At 46.0% G+C, this 22054-nt stretch overlaps 2 protein-coding genes across 3 annotated transcripts; one reads left to right on the top strand and one right to left on the bottom strand.

Moving 5' to 3' along the window:
• Window position 1: 1 nt before the first annotated feature.
• On the top strand, window positions 2-9721 carry KAT8 (lysine acetyltransferase 8). 2 transcript variants are annotated; one of them, XM_051998650.1, is made up of 11 exons: window positions 2-2433; window positions 4613-4687; window positions 4827-5002; window positions 6240-6293; window positions 6473-6637; window positions 7287-7376; window positions 7834-7974; window positions 8066-8159; window positions 8255-8405; window positions 8648-8802; window positions 9484-9721. In XM_051998650.1, the coding sequence occupies exons 1-11, from the start codon at window positions 2232-2234 to the stop codon at window positions 9546-9548; spliced, it is 1368 nt and encodes a 455-aa protein (XP_051854610.1). In that variant the 5' UTR covers window positions 2-2231; the 3' UTR covers window positions 9549-9721. The 2 variants fall into 2 exon arrangements, with proteins under 2 accessions (XP_051854610.1, XP_051854601.1); XM_051998641.1 differs by having other exon boundaries at window positions 8042-8159.
• A 91-nt stretch (window positions 9722-9812) lies between these two features.
• On the bottom strand, window positions 9813-20974 carry LOC127545107 (polyserase-2-like). The gene is made up of 20 exons (XM_051972176.1): window positions 20094-20974; window positions 19755-19790; window positions 19588-19629; window positions 19272-19440; window positions 18603-18904; window positions 18198-18370; window positions 17245-17479; window positions 17035-17164; window positions 16681-16916; window positions 16431-16591; window positions 16114-16345; window positions 15780-15915; window positions 15448-15689; window positions 15167-15288; window positions 14834-14984; window positions 12838-12855; window positions 12269-12434; window positions 11821-12092; window positions 11554-11720; window positions 9813-11079 (listed from the first exon to the last, which is right to left on the bottom strand). Exons 1-20 carry the CDS (start codon window positions 20122-20124, stop codon window positions 10768-10770), a joined length of 3333 nt encoding a protein of 1110 aa, XP_051828136.1. The 5' UTR covers window positions 20125-20974; the 3' UTR covers window positions 9813-10767.
• Window positions 20975-22054: the final 1080 nt, after the last annotated feature.

Below are 22054 nucleotides of genomic sequence, written 5' to 3'. Positions count from 1 at the left end.
CCCCCTTGTCCACAGACAGGTAGGCCTGGCTGGGGGTGGGACACACTTTCCTTTTCCAGGAGATCAATGGAGATAGCAACCATCCATTTCATAGGATTTAGAGCCGGAAAAAAGAGACCCCTAAACAAACCCCACCTCATTTTACAGATAACTGAAGCCCAGAAAATAGTGATTTGTCTTAAGACCATCTAGGGTAACAAGTAACAGAAAGATTTGAACTCTTTTCTGATCTGAAATCCAGTTCATAACTAGACCATCTTCCCTAAATTCTAAGCCTAATTCTGGGATCTTCTATATTTTTGTTAGTTCCTTTGTGGGGCCAGAGACCTGTTGGAAGTGAGGAATGTGTAGTGAGGTCTTCAGTTTAGCTTTTCTAAAATAGGAATAATTGTCTATTATGACATATCCTTGGGCTGCTCTTATTTCCCCAAGGCTCCTTATTTCTATTTCCTTTCTGCTGTCCAAGGTTAGTGAAGTCATGGGGTGCCTGACATTCTGAACCCAGGTGGCTGTTAAAAATACTCACACTCAGCTGGGTTGTGACACCCAGGTTGGCCTCCTGCCTGTTATGAGTCCTAGCCAGCAAACTGCCAGCTACAGGGTACTTGGGAACTTTGACTAGGCCCAGAAGACAAGGAGGAAGGTGTGGGGGATAGGGGAAAATTAGGATAGAAGTGGCAAGAAATCTGGATGAAGCACTAGACACCTGTAAGTAAAGAGGAAATGTGCAATGTAGTGTTTATTCTCTCCCTTGAGACATCCCCTTAATCGTCAAGTCTAGACAGGTGTGGAATTCCCTGCTTCTATCTCTAGATTATTGACTCATGAATGAGGGCTAATTAGTTTCCATCCACGGGGAGTATGCACACATCCACACACAGCCCCACCCTCTCATAACTGTTTTTCTTTCTCTCAGGAGGATGTTCAGAGGGAGTCCTGACCCATAGCTCAGATGGCCTGAACTCCAGAGTCATTCATTACCTTCTCTATCCTTCTATGACCTTCTCCCTTCCCCTCCCCACAAGTGCCTGTACTAGGAGTTCAACTCATGACCAAGAGAAGGCCTTGAGAAGGAAAGGGGCAGAAAAGACAAGTGCCTGTTGCTTTGAACTGTCCAAGTCCATAGTATGTCTTTGAGCAATAAGGTCTAACTCTCTTGTTCTTAGAAGAAAATCAGTTTAGAAAAGAATACAGGATCACAGACCTATTCTTTGAGATTAGCCCTCTTCAGGCATGCTCCGACGTTGGAAATATTCTCAAGTTGAGGGGCCTGTCGGGGGTTCATAGACCACAGTTTCTTAAACTGAGTCCACGGATGACTTTGGGTAGATGTGAACTTTAGGATAGAAAAAATTAATTTCTTTTGTAGCCCTTATGTAATATGTTTAAAAACATTCTGAGGAGAGGTCCCTAAGGTTCGAAGGCCTCCTCATTCATCCCTCCCTTTCTTTCAGCTGTCCACAGTAATGTCTGAACTCTACTTTTCACAACCTCTAAGATCTTTGGGAGCTGAGCTGGCACCACCCCATCCTCCCAGAGGCATCGTGGTGTCGTGGAAAGAGGTCTGGGCTTGGATTTAGAGTATTCTCAAATACCAGCTCCGCCATTGTTTAGCTGGGCGACTTTGCATCTGTTGCTTCACCTCTGCTTCTGTACAATGGGAACATTTTGCACGAAATCATAATCCCAGGGTGGTAGAGATCAACGCTTTCGGTAAACCTTGAAAATAAGAACGAAGGTCGGGGTGGGGGTGGGGACGACTCTTGAAGCGGAAAAAGGTCAGCACCGGGAAGGAGTTCTCACTACTGCTATCGTTTGCCGTTGCCCGGCAACAAGGAATGCAGTTCGAGCCACCCATTCTCCAATTCCATCGTTTCCGGTAAAAAAGAATGTGATCCCCTCTCCACCCTAATTCTCGGAATTTAGGCAGTTTATAGGCGTAGCCCAGAAGAAACGGAGACGTCTTCATGACGTAGCATAGAGGGCGTCCCTACTTGCGAACGCTCAACACTCTCATGTCGTACGGAAGAAAGGGGGCGGGAAAAAGAAATGAGGCCGCTCGGGCCGCGCCCCCTCATGGTCGGTCCCTACTCTAAGCGACTCAATCGCGGCACGTAATGTCACGCGGTTCCGCCTCCACTTTGCTTCTAAAGGCCCCATTCTGCCGTACGGGACCCGGAAGTTAGGGGGCATCGAGGCGCCTGATTCTTACGTCACTTCCGACCGGTTCGATGGCGACTGCAAGCTCAGCTACAGCGGCCACGGTCGGAGCCCCGGGGGAGGGCGAGGCCGGGGGCGGGGAGAGAGCTATCGCTGAAGGGACTTCCCCGCCCCCAGGCCGCGCCTCCCCTCCGGCCCCGGCCCGCGGCGAGCCCGAGGTCACGGTGGAGATCGGAGAAACCTACCTTTGCCGACGTCCGGATAGCACTTGGCGTAAGGCGGGGGATGAGGATAAGCGCTGGGAGGGATGGGCTGGGGTTGGGTGGAAGTCCATCCTGGGCTGACCCATCTCTGGGATCTGGGGCCCTGGGAGGTGGTCTGCGGGATCATCGGTCTGGAGCATCCCTGGAGATGAAAGGACCGCGGTCTGGGAGGAAGGAGCCTTGGGGACTGGGGTTTGATGATCGCGCTTAAACTTTAGTAGGTCGTATGGGGAAATGCAGGAGAAGTGGAAAGTGTCTGACGCCAAAACCTTTCAGAGAAAGGGAGAAGTAGCCAAACATTCGGTGTGGCTTTTAAGATTTACAAAAGCACTTTGTTTCATGTCACCAAACTATCCTCAAGAATCCGAGCTATAACCGTTAATCCCGTTTTATGGCTGGAGGCTGAGGCGTAGTTTAAGTGATTTACCCAGGTTTAAATAGCTGGTGTTTTAAGCTGCATTTGAACCCAATTCGCTCTTGACTTTATTGAGAAATAAATGAATGTTGGAGACATTGCAATATGGTGATGGGTGCCAAAACAAGTCTACCATTTACAATCCGGTTGGTTTTAGCTGTATCACATTTCCTTGGGCATTCAGTTTCTTCATCATTGGAAGAATTAAAGCAGTCTTAATATGTGTTTGAAGAGGTCTTTGGCTTCTTTCTCCTTCCTATTAGTTGGCATCATCTCCTATCCATTTGCAGACACCTTATTCGAGACTTGTCATATCTTTCATGGATTATAGTAATAGCCTCCTCATTTTAGAGAAGCATTTATTAGGTGCTTCATATGTACAAGGGACCACGCTTAATGCAAGGATGTCCCTGTTCTCGTGGAATTCATATTCCATTGGAAGAGACAGATCTACAAGAGGTGTAGGTATTACATTGTACACAATGTACACACAGTCCAGAAAGGAAAACAGTGGACGGAAGGAGGCTTACTGAAAAGCCAAACAGAGATTTTGTCTGATCCAAAAGGTCATAAGGAGCCACTGGAATTTATAAGAGTGTCTTAACATTGTCATACCTGAACTTGAATATCTCCATAGCAAGTGAAGGATGAACTGGGGTGGGAAGACCCTTTAGGTAGGAAGATCAGTTAGCTAGTTGGGAATAATACTTGCTATTTTCAAAATGTTCTAAGTTTGAAAATATGATTCAGTTGATCATCCTGACAACGCTGGAAGGTAAGTGCTATCATTATCTCTATTTTATATATGAAGAAGCTGGGATAGAGGTTAAGTGACTTAACTAAGATCATTTAGAGTGAGTCTTCTTGACTAGACACAGCAATTGCACTAGTCTCCTGATATCTCATTTGTCTGTAGGCTTTCCTTTTTATGTTTCACATTTTGGGGAGTGGGCTAGAAGAAAGGTTCTTTTAATCTATGCTATCCCAAAATATTTATATTCTTGAAAATAGCTTCAGGTACTGAGATTAAATAACTTGTTCCAAACTCCAAGGCCAACCATCTCTCCATTGCCATATTGCCTCTCCTTTTAACCTTCACACAACTGCCAAAAGATGCTTACTAATCCACAAATATGTCATTTCCCTGCTATAAAAAGAACAAAATCTTGTAGTGATTATCTGTGCCCCCTAGCTGAATACAAACTCTTAATTCTTCTTGATTGAAAATCACTGAAGGGGGCAGCTAGGTGTTACAGTGGAGTGAGGACCATCCCTGAAGTCAGGAGGACCTGAGTTCAAATTAGATCTCAGACACTTAACACTAACTAGCTGTGTGACCCTGGGCAAATCATTTGACCCCAGTTGCCTCAGCAAGAAGGAAAGAAAAAAAAAGAAAAGCACTGGAGACTATCACAAGGTGAATTGAAGGAGCTGGTGGTATTGGGTTGGAAAAATGATGGCTCTCTTCCAGCATTTGAAGGGCAGTGGTGTGGAAGAAGGATTAAAGTTGTTCTGAATATCCTAAATAGACAGAATTTAGAGCAATGGGCAGATTAGGAAGAGAGTTTCAGTTTTATCAATCCATACCCTTTCCTATAGAGCTATTAAAAAGTAGAAGAATATGCCTCAGGAAAAGATAGGAGGAGTGGTCTGGTGATTATCACAACTGAGCCAGAGAGGTTAGAAACTGGATGAAAGGGTCCTTACCCTTCAAGGACCTTCATCCATTATCTGCCTAGTCCTCCTGGCGACTTCAAGGTTTCTTGTTCTATAGACTCAGCAGAGGTGATTCAGTCCCGTGTGAATGACCAAGAAGGACGAGAGGAATTCTATGTGCATTATGTGGGCTGTGAGTACCTGAATTGTCTGGAGACGGTTCAGTTTTTGCTAAATGGCAAGAACTAACTGGACACCTCAGAAACAGAATCTGGATTGGGGAGGTGGTGGGACATATGAGTTTTCTTCTCTTAACTTTTCATCTCTCTCAGTTAATCGTCGTTTGGATGAATGGGTTGACAAGAATCGACTGGCCTTGACCAAGACAGTGAAAGAAGCTGTTCAAAAGAACTCTGAGAAGTACCTAAGTGAGCTGGCAGAGCAACCTGAGCGCAAGATCACCCGCAACCAGAAACGCAAACATGATGAAATCAACCATGTGCAAAAGGTTTGTAGCCACTTTTAGAGGCCTGAGAGGTTGCCAGGACATAGGAGCTTTGTGATAGGCTTTGCCATAGAATGATTAACTGGGACACTCTGGGAAAAGGCACTTGAACTTTCTGCATTTAGTTCCTCTGTAACATGAAGGAGGTGACCAAGTTATGCTTCCCCTTTTTGCTCTAGAGTTTAATTAAATATGGCATTCACAATTGTTTTATTACTACTTGGCTCTATTTTAAGTGCATAAGATATGAAAATAAACAAGACTTCCCTTGAGTAGCTCTTGAGATCTCTATGCAGTTTACATCAGTTAGTTAAATGAATGAGAAAAGTTAAGAGACCTGAGAGATTTAAGCCAGGTGGGACCATTTCATGCTAGAAGGGATCAGGAAATTTCATCGAGTTGGTAGCACCTGACATATGTTTGAAATTAAAGACAGATTTCAACAGACGAGATAAAGAAGTGGGAGGAAGGAAGTAGTAGATTGCTTTGAGAATAAGGAAATAGCATTTGCCAATTTCATAGAGGGTTGGACGAGATCATGGAATTATGTGGAGTCTAGTATGGAAGGGGTGTAGTGGGTGAAGGATGTCCTGTACTTTTTTTCCCCATGAGGCAAACTTTCTATTGATTTACATTTTCTACAGCCTGCTGGAGGACAAGGTCTAATTCCTTTCTGTTCTGCCCCATTCTTTAATTCTCAGTCCATAAGCAAGCTTTATCTCAAACATCTACCAAATATAAATCATCTCTGTGTGGAGAATAAAGTAGGCCTTCTAGTTTGGAAGAACTCAGTCTAGTTGAGGAGAATAAGAGAAAATACAAGAAAAATAAAATTAGTAGTATTCTGTGGTAAAATGACAAATGATCAATGATAATCAGTCACAGGTAAAATGTTGGTGAGAAAGTATGCATCATTAAACAGGTGCCAGACTGGGTCTGCAAGAGAGTGGCAGAAAAGGGATCAGAGAAGAGGGGCCTTAATCTTGAAGATCAGGATTGGAATAGAAGGACAAAGAGAAGGGATAAAGATGTACCTTGGACAGATAAAATCCTTTGCCTTGGAGAGGGATGGAACAAAGAGGAATAGAATGGCCCATGTTGGATAATGGAGACCAGTAGAATTAGAAAATAATTTGGAAATTATGTCCAAATTGTGGTGAATTTTAAAGGGAAGCCATTGTTTAATGGGGGTGTGATAGGATGAAAATTTTTTTATTCTCTCTCTTCCTCTCCTCACCAGACCTATGCAGAAATGGATCCCACAACAGCAGCACTAGAAAAGGAACATGAAGCAGTAAGCATAGGGGGAATGAGGGGAGACCAGACCTCTCACTATCCCTACCCCTGAATCTTCTGTTCAGTCTGGCCCCTTCTCACTCTCTTACCATTTGAATGTGTCCCCTCTTTTTAGACTCTCATGAAAAACCACTACTCAATTTTTTCTCCTTAGCCTTTTACCATCTCTGCCCCCAGATTACTAAAGTGAAGTATGTGGATAAGATTCATATTGGGAACTATGAGATTGATGCCTGGTACTTCTCCCCATTCCCAGAAGATTATGGGAAACAGCCCAAACTTTGGCTTTGTGAATACTGCCTGAAGTACATGAAGTTTGAGAAGAGCTACCGTTTCCATTTGGTGAGAATTGTCTATGGCTTGATAAACAGTTTTTTGGGGGGCGGCACGTGCAGTACCATTGGAGTTTGAATAGGCAGGAGAGCCACTGGGGAAGTGGGTAAAATAAAGAAAATACATTACAGAATGTTAGATTTGGAAAGGCACTTTGGGGCTAAATTTATTCCAGTCCCCTTGGTGATGGGAGGGACCAGAATCCAAGTCTTTAGACTTTTTTGTGAGTCATGAACTCATTGGGCAGTCTTACTTCATGAAGTAAATTCTCTCAAAATTTCTCAGAAAAATGTCTTTAAATAATTGAAGGAAATGCTAACTTTGAGTTAGATTAGTGAAAAGAAAAATAAAATCTTGTTCCTTCTCTCCCTTTCTCTCCCCTATCTGTGAACCTCAAGTTAAGAACCCTTAGTCCAGACTGTGTCCTTCATTTGATAGATGGACAGCCCCAATCCCAGAGGAGAAAAATTTGTAGAAAGTCACATTGAATTAGTAGCAAAACCCTTGCTAAAGTTTTTTAAATTCCTATTGCAGTTCTTGTAGCTCTAGTGTGCTGTGGGAGTTTTGGTTGTCAAACTCTCACACAAGCATGCTGGGCTGCCTTTCATCTTCAGAGCTGATTCCATGAGATTCAGTCTCAGCTGTTCTTCCACCCTAGGGGCAGTGTCAATGGAGACAGCCACCTGGCAAGGAAATTTATCGAAAGAACAACATCTCTGTGTATGAAGTGGATGGCAAAGACCATAAGGTGTGCCCCAGGGCCTTGGAATAGAATAGAACTTTCCCTCAAAATGGAAGGCAGTGGAATTTCTCCTTTCCCCATTGTTATCCTTGATGAGATCTAGAGGTATTCAAGAAATTGTTTTTGGTAAGGAAGACCCAATGGGAGGTTTTCCCCTCAAAAGTAGAGGGAAAATTTTATATGTCTATGTTCAACAAACATTTAAGATTCAAGGTCCTAGGCAAACCAAAAAGCAAACAAATATTTGCTACCCACAGGAAGCTTTACTTTTATCAGCCTCAGCCAGGAGAACATCCCCTAAGCAGACTGGTTTGCTTTTGTTCAGGACTTTTATTTGAAGTGGGATTGGCATGTTCCACTCTAATTCTAATTCCAAAATGATTGAAGTTAATTTATAAAAAAGAGGGGTTTCCTGCTGGAATCCCCTAATTCGTTCCTTTTTCCCCTCTCTCCCCCCCTTAAGATTTATTGCCAGAACCTGTGTCTATTGGCCAAGCTTTTCCTGGACCACAAGACCTTATACTTTGATGTGGAACCATTTGTCTTCTACATCTTGACTGAAGTGGACAGACAGGGAGCCCACATTGTGGGCTACTTCTCTAAGGTGCCAGCTGGGGCACAGGAGGGATGGGTATTAGGTTGGGATGGTCCAGTTTCTATTTCCTGACTAGTTCTCTACCCGCCTGCTCCTGAAGGAGAAGGAGTCCCCAGATGGGAATAATGTGGCCTGTATCCTGACTCTCCCCCCATATCAGCGTCGAGGTTACGGCAAGTTCCTCATTGCCTTCAGTGAGTCTCTGTAAAGGGAGGGAGAGGGAAGGGTGCTTGGAGTGGGGTGAGGTGGGATAGAAATACCAGGGTCCTCAATTCCACCTTTCTCTGAGGTTACGAACTGTCGAAGTTAGAGAGTACAGTGGGTTCTCCAGAGAAGCCACTGTCAGACCTGGGGAAACTGAGCTATCGTAGTTACTGGTCCTGGGTCTTGCTGGAGATCCTGAGGGACTTCCGAGGCACACTGTCCATCAAAGATCTCAGGTGAGCTTGTCCAGGTGCTTGTTCTTTCCTACTGCCCCACATCATCAGCAGGGCAGCCCAGAGGATGAGGGTGGCACGTGAGGCGAATATTGTGCTGTCTCTCTAGTTCCCAATCCCCAAATGGACTGGGATGTGGCCCTGTCCTCCCACCCAATGTCCTTTTAAGGACACAGAGTGTGCCTGGGGCTGGCAGGGGGGAGTCCCTAAGCTTTTCTTGCTTCTCTTCTCCCTCACTCCCACAGCCAGATGACCAGCATCACTCAAAATGACATCATCAGCACTCTACAGTCACTCAACATGGTCAAGTACTGGAAAGGGCAGCATGTCATCTGTGTCACCCCCAAGCTAGTAGAAGAGCATCTCAAGAGCGCCCAGTACAAAAAGCCCCCCATAACAGGTAGCAGGGTGGTACCCAAACCAAAGGATGGGAGGGGTAGCAGAGAGGGCAGAACTGGACATCCCATGTGTTCTATGGGATTCCAGGCTCCCTGTTGGTCACACAAGGCCTCCTCCATTCCTGCAACTCAGCTGGCCCCTGTCTCATGATCACCAAACCGGTCCTACCTGCTCTTTTGTCTACCAGTGGCGAGCAGTGCCTGGCTCTCCTCCCCCTCAAGGACTCAAATCAGTATGCCCTTTTGTTCTCATTCAGGCTCATTGAAACTTGGCCTAGAGCCTAGTGCAAACGTGGGCTTCCTCTCGTGTAAACTTTAAATGTTAGAAATGGCAGGCATCTCAGTCTAGAACACTAGACTCTTGACTGGGGTTCTTCCTGTTTTTAAAAAATTTCTTTTTCATTGACCAGAAATCTTATTTTCTGTTCTTTCTACTCCTCTATCCCGTTGAGGAAAAAAAAAAGTTTCTTGTGACAGATACATAAACTCCTATTGGCCATGTTAAGAATACATGCACACACATCTCATTCTGTACCCCACATCTGTCACTTCTCTTGAGGAAGAGGGGTATAATTGTTTGCTTTCCCAGCCCAGGGTCTCTGCTGTCATCAGGCAGAGGCAGCCCCTCACCCCATGTTCCAGCCAATCCCATCTTTTGACTTTTTTCTTCTTTTTCCTTACAGTGGACTCAGTTTGTCTCAAGTGGGCACCACCCAAGCATAAGCAAGTGAAGTTGTCTAAGAAGTGAGTGGTACTGAAACCAATTCCCCTGCACCTCCCTGCATCTTTTCCCACTGGCAGTCTTTAGATCTGTGAGAGGTGCCTCTTTTCCCTGTTTGTAAATATGTATAGACTTGTCTGCCCACCTTCAAACCCTAAAATATTTTTTTAATAAAGAGACTTTAGCTTGTCACTGTACAATTGCAAAATTGGCTGTTTGGGAAGGGAGAAATGGGAAAAAACAATACCTGGGGCTATGGGATCAACAACTTGATGAGACTTCACAGGACACTTGTTGCTTATACAAATGATTTATTGTGTTCAATAGGACTGATGTACTGCCTTCCCCTACAGTGCATGCACCTGTGTACAAATACACATACACAGACATACATACACACCCTCACCCCTCAGTCCTTTCCCAGGGGTGGCTCAGTCCTCCAGGGTACAGTAGAGGAGGAGGGAGGGAGTCCAATAACAGGTGGCTACAGGGTAGGGTCCTGTGTAGGAAGGGCTAGTTGTTAACTGCCTTTGGGATTTAGGGGGATGCTCAGCCAGTAGAAGCCAGTCCTTCATGAAGAGGCATGTTACGGGCACACAGCTGCTCTCTGTTGGAGGGGGTTATTTGTCTGTAGAACATGAGAACCAGTACTGAGGTTGGTTTTTGTGGTGGCCAGTCTCCACCAAATCTCTGAGCTGACACGGGTTCAGGGTGAAGGGGCAAGTACTCCAGAAGAGCAGCAAAATTCTCCAGTGGTAGCCAGAGAAGTACCTGTCCCAGACAAGAAGCGTCTCAGGTTATCCACCAAAGTCTGCATTGGGAGACCTCAGACAACAGCCACAAATCTTGAGAATGAAGAAAGGCTCAGGCCACAAACCACACACCATTAATCCATTGCTGTTGTGGTGTGGAAGAAGCTGGCTCAAAGGTGAGGACGTCCCCTTAGTTCCTCCTCAGTGCTCGAGGGATAATAGCTCCAGATCTGGAAAGGATTTCAGAGGCTGTCTAATTCAGTCCTCTCATTTTACAGATGAGGAATCCGAGTCTGACGTTATTGGGAGTTGATTTTAAAGGTGGACCACAATTCCACAATCTGAAGTTTCAAGTCCCAATGAGAAGAGAGTGTTTCAGTCCTCTAGGGTTAGAGGCAGACCAGTAAAGTGTCAGTTGTCCAGGAGGCAGTGAGTGGGTAAGGGACTGAGCCCTCCAGCAAAACCAAGCAAAGTCTGTAGAAATCTTGCTCTTTCTAAAGCAAGAGGTGATAAAAGACTGACACGCTAAGGAACAGCAGCAGGCTTGGGGCTAAAAGGGCTGAGGCTGAATTGAGCTTGCCCAGTTCCTTTTTGCACAGGTCTATATCCAAAGGGGACTCTTGGGTCACAGGCACATAGTGAGTCTGGATCTCGGAGACCTTCTGGTGTATCCATGAAGCATAGCTGGAGGTCAGAGTATAGACTCCAGGCCGGTTGGGAGCCCCACAAGCATCTCCCCAACTCACAACACCAGCTAGGAACCAGCGGCCTCCCATAGGGCAAGAGAGTGGCCCTCCAGAATCTCCCTGAAAAGAGAAATCACAAAAGGTTAGAACAGGAAGCACCTTGGAGAGCTAGTCCACTCTTAACCATATTAATGGATGAGGAAATTGTTCCTGTCCAACAAGAGAACTATTCCGTTCTGTAAATATACTGTGGACATATTTAACAGGTATAGGACTGCTTGCCATCTGGGGGAGGGGGTGAAAGGAGGAAGAGGAAAAGTCAGAACAGAAATGAGTGCAAGGGATAATGTAAAAAATTACCCAAGCATGGGCTCTATCAAAAAAAAAGTTAAAATTATTTTTTAAAAATTAATGGATGAGGAAACTGAGGTAAGGAGAAAAGAAGTAATTGCCTAAGCTGGACAGCTGAGTTTTCAGCTCATTTTTAGGGCCATCAACCTCCCAGCCTTAAAATTCCTGCTGCTTCTTAGGGATCTTGTCTTCCGTTCCTTTCTCATGACTCTTTCATCTCCCTGTCCAAGAGCAGGCCCTTACCTGGCAGGCATCTTTACCACCTTGTACAAAGCCAGCACACACCATATCTGGCTGGATAACATGTGGCTCATCAGGATCAGGTTTTATGTTGTAAAGACAGTTGCATGTTTCTCGACTAATCAAAGGTACCTCCAGCTGCTGCAAGATCTTGGGGTTAGAAAGACTCACTGTAGAAAAAGCAGATAAAGGTACATATCAAATCCTCCATCCTCTCCATCTCTTTGAATACCACTGGCTCTGGCAACCCATACCCCCACAGAATCTTACCTAAGCTGTGTGTGTTGCCCCAGCCTGTGACGGTGCAATGGAGTCCATTGGGGAAAGAGGCATTGGCAGCTGGTAGGCAGACAGGACGGATGGATCTCGAGAAGGTCACAGGAGACTTCAGTTGAAGGAGAGCAATGTCTCCTTGTGAGCCCTCTTCCACATAGTTATGATGGGTGAAGACCTTGGCTACTGTCATGACCACTGCATCAGGGTTATAGGTGCTGAGCTGATGGGCCCCCAGCTTCACCTCATAATCCTCCAACCTATGCTCCCTGAGAAGAGGGCAAGTGAAGGAGAGCTGGGATGGAGGAGTCCTTCATCCCTTGCACTGCTTCCCTCCATTTCTGAATCCCAGCAGCACCCTCCGTCCTTTTCCTTTCCCCCAAACCTCCCCACGTCCCCAGCTCTGTGCCTCCCTAGGCTTCTCACTCCCAACCTTTGGGCTAACCTTGGGAAGCAGTGGGCAGCGGTCAGCACCCACTGTTTGGATACAAGAGAGCCACCGCATACATGGATGCCATTGTAGGTTATGCTGACCTGCCAAGGCCACTGGCCAGGGGAAGCATTGGTACCGCCCACAATTCGTGCCTGAGGGGCCACACCACAGGAAACTTCTGCAAGAGGACAAAGGGGGGAAGGGACTGTTTAGGGACTTCGGTGTCCCTAAATTAGAGAATGGAATCCTTTTCTAACCATCTAGCCACCTCTCTTTTAACTCTGCCCAATATCACTCTTAACAATTCTTCCTCTCCTGACCCTGTATTTTTCCTTTCCTACCTACCTATTCTCCTCTCCCCTTCCTCTTTTCCTACCTTTCTGATACACTTCCCTTCATATCTCCTATATTGTACCACCTCCCTTTTCTTCCCTTCCTTTTTTCTGTGTCCTCTTTTATTTCCCTCTTCCTGCTCTCTCCTGCACCTTCACTTCCAAAGACCTTTCCCCCATTTCTTTTTCTCCTCCCCTTCCCCTTTTTGCCCCACCTTTCCCCTCCCCTCTCTTCCCCCAGGTTCTCACCTTCTTTCCCATCGGCCCCTGAAAAAAAAGAGAGAAGAAAATGAGCAAAGCGGGAAAGGGGGAGGTGGCCATAGTTGGGATCTGGGATGTTGGGATGGGACGAAAAGTAGAAAATTTGGAAGATTTAACATTTAAGGGATTGGAAGAAGGCTAGGCCAGCCGTGATGGGGAGGGGAGGGGAGAAGAGTGGAGGTATAGCGAACTAGTAAACTACGGGGCTGGGAAACGGGGGAAGGGGAACACCGGCCACCTATAGTCGCGCTGATCTCCACCCGCTGCCTTCACTCACCCCTTCCAAGCAGTAGCAGATTCAACAAGTTTAGCAGGGTCACCAATCCCAGGCCCATCCTGCTCCTCCTGGCCCAAGGTTGGGAAGCGCCTGCCATTCCCCAAACCCGAAAGGTCTGTTCCGGGGGCAGGTTCGACTGTCCTTTGTAAGACGACCTCCACTTAGCTACCTGATCTAAAAGCAAGGGGCTGAGCGGCTGGGTAGGCTCTCAGGGAGGGGTCTGGAATGGCTGAGCTGGTAACCGGTGTCACCTGTTCCCGCCCTGCCCGCCTCTACCTGCCACTGTACAACCTTTTCTACGGCTTCCTCAGTGGCCAGCTTAGCCCAATGGGGACTTAGCTTCCCTGAGAAGTACCGCCTACTTCCACTGTGCTCCGCCTTCCTTCCCTTACCTGAAGGAAGTTTGGGACTGGGGTCTGTGCTCTTTTCTAACAACGTGACCTTTATCACATGAGTCACTAAATCTTATCCCTACCGGATCAGGAAAAATGCTTATTCTCTCAAAACTAGTGCCAAGGAAACTCCTCTGTAAGGTAGATGCACAGTATTTAAACATCACTTTTCCTTCACTTGGATCCAGACTTGGGGGTTGGGGAGAAAGGGAATCTCTTTCAATTGGAGGATCCAGGGAAAGGTGGACAGAACTGCTCTTAGAAGAATTTAAGCCTTTAGCCCCTGTGGTTAGTCGAAGCTTTGATTTTGGTTATGAGGGTTAATATCAGAGCCCATCTACTTCCACTCCCAGGAGAACCAATTAGAAACACCAAGCAAAAGAATGAGCAGACTTAGTGTTTTCCAGGTAATTTTTTCAAGATGGTATATCTCTTGCCTACCAAGATGGGGGTACAGGTGCAATTTCCCCTCTTTGACAGATTTTAGAGTCATTAGAAGTAGCTAATTTTGTTCAAGGGTAGAGCTGGATCTACTCTGATCATTTGATGGGAAATCAACCTGGTTGAGACACATACTGAATGCACCATATGACAAATACTCAGCTGACCTTGGGCACACCCTGTCCAATGAAGGCAGGAATGAATGGCAGCTGCCACGTTATCAGCAACAAATTTCTCTTCTAGCTCTGGTCTTTGACTCAAACTTGTGGCACTTGTAGTGTGTTGAGGGTGAGGGTTGAGCAGTTCTGTAGTCAACACCCTAGGGCCTCAGAATAAACTAGCCTTGGGCTCCCCTCACTAGACTGCACATGTAGGCTTTCCCCCTCAGTTTGTGATTGCTCCTTTAAGCTAGGACCATGCTTTATGTAGAGTTTAAGCAAGACCTCTCATCTAAAACCAGTGGGTTGTTGGCCCCGGTGACAGGCTTTTTCTCTTCCCCTGAACCCAATTCCCAATGTTCCTTTGATAATTTCCCCAACTCTCCCCACAGGCATCAGGCATGAAGAACCTCCTGGTCATGTTAGCACTGTGTTTATTGAACATATTCATTCCACCCCCAGGATTCTTTGGCTGAAATTATCACCACTCGGAATGCAAGTCCAATTAGACACAAGTTTGTCATCATCATCGTCACCCTTCTTGAAGCTTTCGAGGTTCCCAGCATGGAACTGGTTTGGGTGCATTCCAGAGGCAGCCATTTGAGACTTGATTTAAATAGAGAAAGAGGGATATTTCATCCTCTCCCCCTGTTGCAGTAGAACAGTTCAGGCTCTGCTTCTGGATCCGTTCAAGGTCTGGAGTCACTGGCTGAATTACACAAAGGGTGCATCCCACACAGTCTGCGAGATCCAAGACTGTTGGGTCCTCACTGGAGCAAACAGTTCTTGGCTTCCCCTTATTGAAATGCCCACCAGCATCCAGGAGTCAGGTCCTCGTTGACACATGAGAGATGAGCCTGAGTCAACCTGCATGAAAGAATAAGAAAGACTTAGCTTCCAGGACTTCTGGAGGTTGGATGAGGATAGGCAGGTTGACAAGAGGGTTTACATTCCCCACCAAAACCCCCACCCCATGATGTCCCTTCATAACAGCTTCCCAATCCCAGTTTCCCTCCCCCCATCACTTGACCATTACAGACTATTCATACCTCATATTTGTCTAGTCTTTTGCCGCCATATGCCACACAGAAGGTTCCCAGAGGTAGGGTGGGGTCGTTGAGGTAGGGGCATTCTTCTGGGGTCAAGATGGAGACCTGTACCACCATGGGGACTTGGGAATAGAATGGAGACCCATCAGATACAAAAGGACAATGTCTCACATGAAGCCATCAATCCCCAAAGTTCCATCCCTCCATTACAATCTATTGCTATATAGAGGACTTAGACTCAAAAAATTCCTATTTTAGGACCCTAGGATCCCTTTGCTCACCTCGGTTTACAGAATCTTCCCAGCTTAGCACCCAACAGGGCACATCTTCTGAAATTGGCCCAGAATTGAGACAGATTGGCAGAGCAGAAGCTGACATTTCTACCCTGGTCTCTAGCTGCAGTAGGACTAGGGGTGATCCCATGGTGTACTGAATGCTGCTGACTGGCCTTGATACCTGGCCTGGAGTACCAAAACGTGTTCTACCCAGTTTAACCTGTAGACGGGACGCTATGAATCCATGCCTGTTGAAGACCAAGTTTTATTTGTTTAAATTATTTAGAGAAATGGACTAGTCTCTACTTCCCCCACCCCCCCCCCCAAAAGAAACCTACCTGGCCACACAACGAATGTCTGTGAGGACCCAACCAGGGCTCACTAGAGTGGCCATGCAAGCTTCATCTCTGGCACTGTGCACCTCTGCCACCCAGGGCCATGGGTTACTATCTTTGTATGACTGAATGCCACAAGCTTGAAAAGGAAGATGCACAGGCAGGCATTAGTCACAGTTTAAGGATTCATTTCTATGGCCCCACAGTCCCTTCCTTCCCGGTGACAAGGCTGAAACTCACCACTGAACATGTGAAATCCTACTCAAACGCATCCCTCAACCCAAACCTGTTCCCTCCCTGCCCAAAGAGCTGGACATGAAACCAAGAGTCTCCTCACCTCCAAACAAGGTTTTGGAGGGACAGAATAATAAAAAGGTTGTCACAGCCGTAAAGTCCCAGTTGAGCTGATCCTCCATGTAGGAGGTAAGGGCTGTACTCTTGATCCAATAGCTTCGAAGTTGTAGAGGGGAGAAGACCCGAGGCCGAAGACAATCGTCTGCAGGCTTTGAAATACCTGCCAGAAACCAGGATCCCGATTCCTCGCACAGGAGGCCCCAGCGGCTTCCCATCTGAGAAATGAGAAGGTTTATTAGAAATATGGACGGGGCCCCAGAGGCCCCAGTCAGGCAGCAGATTATCAGAACACTTCATTACCCAACAGCCATTTTTCTCCTCTTCATGGTATTCAGCACACAGGATGCTAGGATTCTCCAAGGGGTCGGGTACCACGTCCACATTCGAGCCACGGACGCAATAACACCACCAGTTAGATGTCATTTCAGCTTCCAATAGGGACGGGGAAGCCAGGGGTGGCTCTGGGGAGACAACAAAGTGGAAAGCCGCAGGACTTGCCTAGCTAGGAAGCTTTTTCAGGTGGATGTGCAGAGGGGAATTGTAGACTCACCTCCCCGGCCCCATTGGATCAGACGGCACTGGCTACTGGGCAAAAAGTAGTGATGCAGACGGGGTAAACACACGGCCCTTGTATCCTCAGTAAAAGACACTGGTACTGCTAGCTCCAAGAGGGCCAGGTCATACTCATAATCGTACGTGAAGTTGACATTAAACTGTACACTGAGGACAGGTATCCTTTGTGCCTTGGGTGGAAGCATCACCTGCCAACTACTGATGTCTTTTAGGCTGTAGGTTGGGGAGGAAATGTAGTAAGAATCAACTGTCCATTAAGTTATTCATGACCTGTAAGGCCCTCCCCCCATTCTTCCTTCTGGAAGACAATCTCACAGCAATTATTACTTACCCCAGAAAGCAGCTGCCTGGTGCGAGAACCCATTTCTCTGCTACCAACACCCCATGGCAGGGTGTAGATGCTGGAGTAATTATTACAGCTTTCCAGGGCCAGTCACCAGGTCTGGGAGCAATGCCACATTCTGGTCAAGAAAGTTAGCATTTAGATTGGCTTAATTCCCATCGCCCAGTCCAGAAATCAGCCTACTCCAATCTCCTTTACCTGGCAAGGCAATAGTACAGTTGTCAGAGTCTTCTACCAAAGGTGCTGGGATAGGTTCAGGTTGCTCAGGAAAAGCTGCGCCTTCCACTCGATCCCTGATCCAGTCTTCAAAGGCCGCCACATTTACAAAGATCCCTGGCCGGTTCCTCCTTGCACAGCCATGGCCAAAACTGGTGATTCCAGCCAGGAACCACTGGCCTTGTTCCTCACAGACAAGTGGGCCTCCAGAGTCCCCCTGTGGAAAGTAGATAACGTCCAAGTGCTCAGAGTCGACACCACTGGCCTGGATGAACTATGCTGGAGGAGGAACATCCTTAGTGGAAAGGCATAAGGGGCAGCCTTTATGTGGTCAACACTTGAAATTCCCAGTAGGGAAGTAGCAGAATGTGCTTAAATAATTTGTGGAGGGGCAGAGGGGGAAAGGATGCAAGAGGGAATATTTTTTGCCAGTTTGAAAATACTAAGTATATCTGGTACTTGTAACTCCACCTTCTTCCCAATCCTGACTTTCTACACCACCCTTCCCCTCCTCTGACCCAGAACAGCCATGTCAGTACATGCACAGGAGACATGACTTGGAGGAAAGATTTTTCTTGTGCAGCAAGACAACTGTATAAATATGTATACATATATTGTATTCAACATATACTTTAACATATTTAACATGTATGGGGCTACCTGCCATCTAAGGGAGAGGGTGAAGGGAAGGAGAGGAAAAGTTTTTGCAAGGGTCAATGTTGAAAAATTATCTGTGCATATGTATTGTCAATAAAAAGCTATAATAAAAAAAAGATTAAAAAGAAAATACTAAGTATATTTGGAAAATCAAATTGGGAAGCCACTAGGAGACCCAATAGGTACAGTACCAGTTGAGGTAGGAGCAAAGATTTTAGTAACTACTATTAACAGGATAATGGCAGCTGGATAAAGTAGAGGATAGGTCCCCATTTTACCTGACAGGCATCTCTTTTCCCTTCCTTGTAGCCAGCACAGAGCATAGTAGGTAACAATTTCACAGTAATATTAAAGGGACCATTGGAGTTGAAGAGACACTGACATTCTTTGGGTCCAATGATCTTCAGTTCCAATTGCTGGAGTATCAAGCCTGACAGGAGCGATTGTGGTACTGTGGGCAAGAGCAAAGTCATCATCCACTGTTTATCCCTATAATCCCTGCTTAAAATACCAGTAACTGTCAGGAACTGGTTTATTGGACTGTATCTCAGAGTGCAGTTGGAATTGTTTAATATGGTAGAGCTGTGGAAAGGGAATCAAATTTATACAGCAAAAATCCAAGAACCAAAGAAATATCCAGAATCTAAGACACTGAAAAATTTTCTCACCTCTTGGAGACTCACCTGACTCTTGGACATCTCCCCAACCTGTGGCCCAGCAGGAAGCTCCATGAGGGAAACTGTGATTGGCTCGGGGCAAACAAATGGGCTGCACGTACTCTGTGAAGTTGACAGGCTCAGCAAGATGCAATAAAGCAATGTCATTTCCAAGGTCCAAATTGGAGTAATTTTCATGAAGCAGAATATCTGACACATTCACTATCTGATGCATGCCATCTGATGCCTCTGGGTTTAGCATTAAAGAGAGTTGAGAGTGCACACCCACAGCAACATTAAATAGCTTTGGTGGAATGAGAGAGAAGTTGCTGGGAAAAGGAGAATTAGAAAAGTCAAAAGTGGTACATTGTAATAGAGAATTTCCTAGTAATTATGGTGACAATGGGTAAAGTTGCAAATACATTTTTTTAAGATTAACAAAACAATTATGGAGAACAGCCTCAAACTTTGATAATTTGTAACTATTCAGAATTATAGGATTAAATGCTCAGTTGATTTCTAAGGAGGCTTAAATCTGATCAGCCTTAACTGGAAAGATCTAAATGGACCAAGATATGGATGCACTCGGGAGCATTTTGATTGCCATGAAAAATTTTGAGTGGGTCCATTCTCCAAGATTGTATAAATTGGGAGTAAGTGTAGGCAAATACAGAAATGTATAGATTTTATACTTACTCTGGGAATAAGAAACAATGAGCCGCAGAGACAACCCAGGACTCGGAGATGAGGGAGCCACCACATATTTGATGCCCAAATATGTTGACACTTACGTGCCAAGGCCACTTTGCAACAGGTGCATCAGAGCCGCCCACAATGCGGTCCTGCCGAAGAGGTCGACCACATTCTGGAAATGAGAACAGTCTGTGAGAATGAATGAGAACTGGTACCCATTTCACCTCCAACAATCACCCCCATACAGTCAGTTGCAAAGTCAAGCCAATGAATCAGCAAAGCCAGAGGCTAGTTTGTCTCCTTTGCATTTTTTATTTACCTAGTTCTCGGATTTCTTCTTGGAGAGGTGCAGAAGTGAAGGCTGGGGGAAAAAAAAATCACATTCCTATTGCCGTTTTTCAAAAACAGGATTTTGGCTCATGAAGGAGAACCAGGCTTGAATGCACCTCCCACTTTAAACTGCATCTTTCTGAAAAGAAATCTTACCTGTATATTGTGTCTTTCCTGGGATGGAGTAGAAGGCTGTGAAGACACACACAAGAAAATAAGGTTAAGTTTAATCTTTCCTACTAAATTACCTGCCTTTATGCATTGATCCTCCAACTGAAGATCAAATACTTTTTCTGCAGAAGAGAGCAATACGTGGTCTTAGTAGCTATTATGTGTTTCTGCTTTTGCAGAAGCATTCTGAACCTGAGCAGCCCATTTCCTTCCTAATACCCAAAGACTCCTCTTTGGGATCTGTGTCATTTGCCAGTGAAGACCATCTCTAATGGTAGTAACTACTCCGCCCTGCCCCCCAACTAAACCAAAGCCAGTAGTTACCAAGTAGCAGAAAGAGCACAGCTGGATACATGGTGTTGCTGAGTCTGGGGACACCAGAGCTCTGAAATATTGATGAAGGACCTCTCCCTTTAATACTCTGGAGCCGTTGCCTGGAGCAGTTCCACCGACCTCTTAGAACTGCCCCACCCTCTAGGTCTTTAGCCCATCCCAGGGAGTTAGAGGTCCAGGGGTGGGGGAGTAAGGGAAGCAAGTGGGGAGTTTGAATGCCCCACCCTAAGGGCTGATGCTTCTCGAAGAGGATGGGTGGGAAGGATGGAACAAAAGCCAATCACAAACTAAGGGAAAAACTCTCTCCCCTTTGGATTAGGCTTCCCTTCTCTCTGCATTATTCCTAAAGTTCAGGGACAAATTTAGGTTATCTATATGCTGGGGAAAGCTGTAGAATGAAGCCAAAAGGGCAGATGAGAACAAGATCCCCCAAAGATCTCCTTCAAGAAAGCAGTAAGTTCCCAACTTATGGGAACTCTTGCAATTGGGAGATGAAAATCCTAGATTTTTTTGTGAATGTGAAGGGGGAAGATTGCTCCCTGCTTGGTACCCCTGGGATTTGGGGTGCAGAGGAGAAGGAGGCTGTTCACTGATGTGACTCGCCACTGCTTTGGGTGGAGTTGGGTGGTCTGATGCATTGTGGGGTTGGGGGTTTTTTGCCCTCATACTGTTCTAGTTACCCATGCTGCCCATCAGCCCCAGAAAGAAAAGCCTAGGGAATCTGATGCAGTCTTGAACAATATGATTACAGATTCTATGGCCCAGAGCAGCCAGGCAGGATGCTTGTACTATGGAAAGGGAGAAGGTCCCGCTGAGGTCCAAGGCTCTTTTTTCCACTCCAACTCACCAAATAATATGGGCAGCCAGCAATCCATTCCCCCTCTGTGCCTCATATCTCAGCTTATTTTCCTTATCAATTACTGGCTTGTAATCCTAGAATGTCAGAACTGGAAGTAACCTTGGGAATTGCCTAGTTCAACCTCTGTCATTTTGCCCAGAAGGAAATGGAGGTTCATAGAGGGCCTCCTATGACTTGAAGGCTAAGCACTCTCATTTTCAGCTGTACCTAGCAAGCATAGTTCAGTTCTTGTGTCAGACTGTCCAACAAAAACCACTGAAAGAAATGAGTAAAAATCAGGGCAGGAGAGTTCCTGTGAGATGGGTGGTGGGAGTGCAGAAATAGAAAATAAAATGTGCTATGGGAGGTGCAGGAGCGGGGGCGTTGTGGGGGAGTGAGGGGAGAGAGTAGGGTATGGAACTGCTTCCCTATATCATATCTCCTGTTGAGAGCCCTTGGAAGAAGTCTTTCTTTTCTCAGGTTTTTCACTGAGTCATTTATACATCTAATCATTCCCACTGATCATCACCAATGGATTACCCTCAGCAGAGTCAGAATATACTGCAAACTCCCTGAATTCTCTTAGCTCAGCATGGTCCCAACTTTCCCAACCTTACTTCCCTACTGCAGACATATTCCACTATAGGCAAACTTACATAAGTCTTATCTCAAAAGAGATTAAGCCTCCCTTAGAGTCATTACCATGGCTTCTTGATGGATCCACAAGTATTTGTCTACTGGCTTTTGACCTTAGGGGAATTTTCACAGAGAAGCCTGGTGAGCCAAAAGGATGAGAGAAGGGGGAGAAGGGAGGAGGAATGTTACTTAGGTGCTTAATATTGGCTAGCATCCACATTGGCTGGGACCCCTTCTTGCTTGCCAGGCCATGTGGGTGGGTAGAAGCAGACCATCATGGAGATGATAAGCATAGGATTAGATTGAGATACTAAGAGCTATGAGCCAAGGACAAGCAGAGGAGAGGTTCAGAGATTGGAAGTGAAGTGTGATGGCCAGCTACAGGAACAAGTGAGAGCAGTTCCTCTCAGGAAGAGCCTACTGACTGGGGGAGATTCCGACAAGATACACGAAATTAGTCCACAGTGTCTTCCTTCCT

Source organism: Antechinus flavipes, chromosome 1 (assembly GCF_016432865.1).
Source record: "Antechinus flavipes isolate AdamAnt ecotype Samford, QLD, Australia chromosome 1, AdamAnt_v2, whole genome shotgun sequence".
NCBI lineage: Eukaryota > Metazoa > Chordata > Mammalia > Dasyuromorphia > Dasyuridae > Antechinus > Antechinus flavipes.
Note: the sequence above shows the minus strand (reverse complement) of the source record. Positions and strands in the feature narration are given on the sequence as shown.

Bases quoted from the DNA above. Each gene is read 5' to 3' on its own strand.
- KAT8 (XM_051998641.1), top strand. From the start codon at position 2,232: ATGGCGACTGCAAGCTCAGCTACAGCGGCCACGGTCGGAGCCCCGGGG. The intron at 5,003-6,239 runs GTTTGTAGCCAC...TCTCCTCACCAG, and splicing joins AAATCAACCATGTGCAAAAG to ACCTATGCAGAAATGGATCC. The intron at 6,294-6,472 runs GTAAGCATAGGG...CTCTGCCCCCAG, and splicing joins TAGAAAAGGAACATGAAGCA to ATTACTAAAGTGAAGTATGT.
- LOC127545107 (XM_051972176.1), bottom strand. From the start codon at position 20,124: ATGTATCCAGCTGTGCTCTTTCTGCTACTTG. The intron at 19,630-19,754 runs GTAAGATTTCTT...TTTTTCCCCCAG, and splicing joins AGGAAAGACACAATATACAG to CCTTCACTTCTGCACCTCTC. The intron at 16,917-17,034 runs GTAAGTAATAAT...CCCAACCTACAG, and splicing joins CCAGGCAGCTGCTTTCTGGG to CCTAAAAGACATCAGTAGTT.